General features: G+C 43.2%; 1 protein-coding gene across 1 annotated transcript; it reads left to right on the forward strand.

Moving 5' to 3' along the window:
* Positions 1 to 2,060: 2,060 nt before the first annotated feature.
* Positions 2,061 to 4,111, forward strand: KIF2B (kinesin family member 2B). The gene is given in 2 exon segments (XM_024732821.1): positions 2,061 to 3,789; positions 3,792 to 4,111. Coding segments are annotated over 2 exon segments (2,049 nt in total).
* The last annotated feature ends 1,774 nt before the right edge of the window (positions 4,112 to 5,885 follow it).

Here is a 5,885-nt window from a genome sequence, read left to right on the forward strand (position 1 = left end):
TACTCTTCTCTCTCTTCTCCTCTCCCACACCTCATACTCTGCCAAGTGAGTAATTTAATTTTTCTTCTGGACCCAGAAAAAGTGCCTTTACTATTTCACCCTTTATATTCTTTCAGCTGCCTTAAAAATTAGTAAATTCACCTTCCTGAGCATTGAAAATTATTAAATACCCTGCTGAATGTATACAACATGAGAAAATCTATGAGTCCATTTTGATGAATATTAGAAATATGAAATTAATAATATCATCAATGGCATTAACTCTAACACTACAGAATTTCTTTTTTTTAACATCTTTATTGGGGTATAATTGCTTTACAATGGTGTGTTAGTTTCTGCTTTAAAACAAAGTGAATCAGTTATACATATACATATGTTCCCATATCTCTTCCCTCTTGTGTCTCCCTAACTAAATTTTTAAGTAAACTTTCCATTTAAAAGAAGTCAGTTGGGACTTCCCTGGTGGTGCAGTGGTTAAGAATCCACCTGCCAATGCAGGGAACACGGGTTTGAGCCTTGTCTGGGAAGATTCCACATGCCGTGGAGTAACTAAGCCCGTGTGCCACAACTACTGAGCCCGCCTGGTACAGCTACTGAAGCCCACACGCCTAGAGCCTGTGCTCTGCAACAAGAGAAGCCACCTCAATAAGACATCCGCTCACTAAAATGAAGAGTAGCCCCTGCTCGCCACAACTAGAGAAAAGCCTGCGCGCAGCAACGAAGACCCAATGCAGCCAAAAATAAATAATTTTTTTTAAAAGTCAGTTTATAGTTAAGAACTTATTTCCATATGTTACTTGATCCTAGGGAGGGTTGTAAGGGCACCATGATACTTCATGCTACTATGGAGCTGTCACTGCAATTACCCCCAGACCCCACAGCCCAAAAGACAATGTGGTACTAGGGGAAAAAGAAAGTTCAACTTAAAGTGTCACCTTAATCCTCATGTTGGCCTCTCTGGCAGTTGGTATAATTTTTGTTGTTTTTTGTAAATCATCCTACAGAAAAAATTGCAATCTTGCCAGAATATACTGCCTCTGATCATTTTAGCTGCCTTCCCATCTCCCATTCCCCAAGCCCCCTCCCTCCGCCCACCCACACCAACTTCTTAAGGACACACACACACACATTGCAGGGTAAGGAGAGGGTATAAGATGAATCATCTCTTTCTATCAAACGTCTTTCCTTTCCAAATTATAGATAATGAGGCCAGAAGTGTAATTACTGAAGGAGTTTGGAAAGATAATTGCTGAAATAATCTCAAAAATAGTGGTGACTGCAGTGAGTACAATGACTCACTTTATAGCTGTCAGAGCCACTTGGAATGTGATAAATAGCTTATGTTTGCAAACCCAAATGCTGCATCAAACGAAGTTCCATATCAGCAAATTACCACAAGAACCCCTTACAGTCAACTCATTTTGATTTTGTAATGAGAAATCCCATTAAAGAGGAGTAACTTTAAGTTGTGACTGTTAAGTTGTGAAGCAGGGGAGGGACAGAAAAAAAAAATGGAAAATTTGAGGGAATTTTTCTGGGATCCTCTCCTTGAAGCCTGTAATTTGCAGGCAGCTCTACCTTCCTTGTTCCCATTGATCACCGGAGGATTGTGAAGTTTAAGGTAGCATTCACTGGTTCTCAAACTAAAAGCACTTAGCTTTGAGATTGCCGGTCAAGACTGCAGGGGAGAAGGGATATTTCTGAAGCTTAGGCACAAGTGGCCGTGGAACACACACCCCATTCCCAACTCTTATCCCTATGCTCTCTGTGCAGAGAGCAATTTCTCTATTCCAGCTGCTTCTGCACCTAGCACCTAGCATACGAACGATGTGATTTTTTTCCCACCACCTCTCATCCAGAGGCCCTAGGCTCTGCCACCTCTTTTTCTCAGTGCTTTGTCATGAGAGTGGCCCCAGGCCAAGCCCTAGTGCTCACAAAGGTAGGTGCAAACCCGGAGTGCACTCAGTGCTCTGGGCGCTTCAGTCTGGCTTGGGCTCAGGTCCTGCTGCTCCAACCCCAAGGAACCCTGGAAGCGAGCCCTGACACCTCCATCACTCACCATGGCCGGCCAGTTATGCCTCCCTGTCTCCCCACGCCTCTCTTCCGTGAAGCCCTTGAAGCCGCACTTCAGAAACATCGAAGTGGGCATCTGTGTGGCTATACAGTGCAGCGATGGGCAGATCCACCTGGCGGTGGTCACAGAGGTCAAAACACAAAACGCTTGGGTCACGGTAGAATGGGTTGAAAAAGGAGTCAAAAAAGGCAAAAAGATTGATCTAGATACAATATTCCTGCTGAATCCAGCGCTGGCGTCTGCTGAGCACCCCATGCCGGCCAGGGTGTTGCCCTCCTTGTCTCTAGCGCCCTCTTCGGCCATCGGGAACTAGCAGACGGCCACGCGGTGGATTGCGACGATCCCCCAGAAAAACGAAACGCTCTCAGGGGACAGTCCGGATGTGAGAGTTCCCAGCAGTCTTTGCCTGATGAAGCAGAAGAAGTCTCCCTGCCTACGGGAAATTGAGAAACTGCAAAGGCAGCGAGAGAAGTGCAGACGGCTGCAGCTGGAGATCTGAGCTCAGCACGCCCTGGCTGTCAACACGGGAAACCCCAACTACGAGATTCAGAGCATGATCCAGGAATGCCGCAGGCGCCTGGACTGCAGCCAGTTGTCAGGCCCGGAGCCACTGGAGGACCACCACATCTGCGTCTGCATGAGGAGGTGGCCTCTCAACCATCGGGAGACCACCATGAAGGACCTGAATATCATCATCATCCCCTCGGACAAAGTGGTCATGGTACACGAGTCCAAACAAAAGGTGGACCTTACTCGCTACCTGGAGAACCATTCCTTCTGCTTCGACCATGCCTTCGATGACATCGCCTCCAACGAGTGGGCGTACCAGTTCACTGCCCAGCCACTGATTGAGTCCATCTTCCGCAAGGGCATGGCTACCTGATTTGCCTATGGGCAGATGAGCAGTGGGAAAACACACACCACGGGTGGAGCCTTTTCAGGAAGGGACCAAGATTGTTCTAAAGGCATTTATGCCATGGTGGCACAGGATGTCTTCCTCCTGCTCAAAACTTCTGCTTATGAGAAGCTGGACCTCAAAGTCTATGGCACATTTTTTGAGATTTATGGGGGAAAGGTGTATGACTTGTTGAACTGGAAGAAGACGCAAGTCCTTGGGGATGGCAGTCAGCAAATCCAGGTGGTTGGGCTGCAGGAACAAGAGGTGTGCTGTGTGGAGGACATGCTGAACCTTGTGGAACTTGGGAACAGCTGCCAGACTTCAGGACAGACATCAGTCAATGCCCACTCTTCCAGGAGCCACGCAGTGTTCCAGATCATTTTAAAGTCTTGAGGGAAACTGCATGGTAAGTTTTCCCTTGTTGACTTAGCTGGGAATGAAAGGAGAGTGGATACTGCCAATGCCAACCGGAAGAGACAGCTGGAAGGAGCAGAGATTAACAAGAGTCTCCTCGCACTCAAATAATTAATCCGGGCTTTGGGTCAGAACAAGTCTCATACGCCATTTAGAGCCAGCAAGCTCACACAGGTGCTTCTGGATTCCTTTATAGGCCAGAACTCCTCCACTTGCATGATTGCTACTATCTCTCCAGGGATGGCCCCTTGCAAAAACACCCTCAACACTTTAAGGTATGCCAATAGAGTAAAAGAAATAACTCTAGATTTAAGGCCTCGCCATCATTGTCTTTATCCCACTGAACGTGAGGTGCCAAGGATGTTGGAAAATCACATGAGAAATTCAGAAATGTCCCTTCAAGGAACGAATTTATTAAAATGCCTTGTACGCAGAGTGAGGAGGAGGAAGAGACTAAAGACATCAAAGCACTATCCTCTCCACTAATGGAGGATACAGCAATCTCCTGGAAGGAATCAAGCCAACGGCCAGGGAATAACATCCAGGAGATAGCTGATGGGGTAAACTGTAATGTTGATTTTTGCATTGCCCAGTTATTGTCCATTTTGGAGCAGAAAATAGGTATTCTGACTGAGATTCAAAGGAAACTGAAATTATTACGAGCTGACCTTCAAAAGGAGAGCAAGCATAGTGAAGCCAGTGGTGAGAGATCAGACCTGAAATGATGGATACAGTGCTGCAGTTCCTAAGTCTCTTATAAAGGAAAGCTGCCTAAATTACCTAGATATAAAGATCCTCCTGGAAAGTCTAAAACCTCTTAAAATGTGGTTTTCAGAACTGTCCTCTTTCTTCTTCCTTTGTATTTCTGTAATTTGTTTTTATTCTGTGGGTCAGTGGTTCTCAACTTGGAACCATTTTACCTCCTAGGGACATTTGGCAATGTCTGGAAACATTTTCGTTTGTCAGAATTGGGTGTGCGGGGAGTGGTGATACTGGCAAGTAGTGGGTAGAGGGCCAGCGATGCTGTTAAACATCCTACAATATACAGAATAGCCTCCTACAACAACTAATTATCTGGTTGAAAATATCAATAATACTGAGGTGGAGAAACACTGCTTTAGAAGAACCTAGCTGTGATGAAACAAGATTCTCTAAATTTGTGGCTGAGAAGGAAAAATATTGCAGTCCCTTTAGGACTAGAGTCGGAATACACCAAGGGGTGCACAATTGAGTAAATCTACTGATACCCACTCATGAGTCTTTTTCTGCTGCATTTGTGTGTTCATTCAAATGGTTTCTAATCTCTAGACATACTGGAGAGGTGAGAGTGGAGAAGGGAAAGGTTTTATTTAAGAGACTTTGTATGAGAGCCTAGAATTGAGAAGGATTTTGTTTTTAATCTTTGAGTTGAAATTGCAAAGCACTGTGCTTCCTGAGAGTGATAAAATAAAATATGTGTGTTGCAAAAGCATTGTGTTGCTAACTATGGTGTCTTTAAGCTTTTTTCTTCTTCTCACTCACTTTACCAAATTTTGTGCTTGCGTGATTCACATAAAAAGCTTTCTCCTATCAAATTATGAAATTAGAGTAGGGAATAAGTCAGCAAAGTAGTAGAAAAGTTCTGTCCTGAAGTGGGGCACATCCCATAAAGACCTCATAGAGAATGTGATAAATATCAATGCCTGAGATTAATTGTATAAGGAGAATATTTTCCTAATTCAAGGATCACAAAGTCTATTCTTTTGCAAAAAGAAGAAAGAAGCAGCTAATCTGATATGCAAATATAAATATAATAAATAGTCTAATACACATCTTCCTTCAGCAAACCTATTTGTGAAATGCTATAATAAAATAAATAAGGATCTTTTGGTTTCAAGTCTAGCAGTTCCAAACTCTTTTTTTGAGGAAAAAAGTGGAATGATTTGCAAAGAAAGTGAATAGTGGACTGGGGAAACTTGAAGACACAAAAAATTGTGCCCAAATTTGTTACTACCTTTGGCAGACATGCCTATTCTTTTCAAATTTTTCCTCCTAAGTTGCAAAAGCCTCATTGGTACAAAGGGAAACTAACACATAACTCTACCACAGAAAAGCCATCAGGTTTCATCCTGGTTTCATCGGGATCATTGGAAACATATGGTCTTTAGTAATTAGTCAATATTATGGCCTTTAAATATTTTTCCCTCTGCTGCTTTATCTATGCAGGTAAGGCTATATATTATTATTATTAAACCAAACAGAACTTTGGAATTCTGTCCTCCTTCAACAAATTATAGTCTTCCCTTCAAAACAAGATGTTTTTAATCAGTATTTTTGTAAGCAATGAAAAAGTATGGGGTTAAGAATCTTATCCCAGTTAAGAATAAGAACTTAAAACTGGTCTTATGAATCCAGTCCCAGTTCTATCATATAGACATCTGTAATTTTAGGCAAGTAACAGCTCCACGGAGCTGTTTCCTTCTATATGAACCAGGGTAATTATATCACCTACTTCAAAAG

The sequence above is a fragment of the Neophocaena asiaeorientalis genome, unplaced genomic scaffold, assembly GCF_003031525.2.
Source record: "Neophocaena asiaeorientalis asiaeorientalis breed wild unplaced genomic scaffold, Neophocaena_asiaeorientalis_V1.1 scaffold754, whole genome shotgun sequence".
Taxonomy (NCBI): Eukaryota; Metazoa; Chordata; class Mammalia; order Artiodactyla; family Phocoenidae; genus Neophocaena; species Neophocaena asiaeorientalis.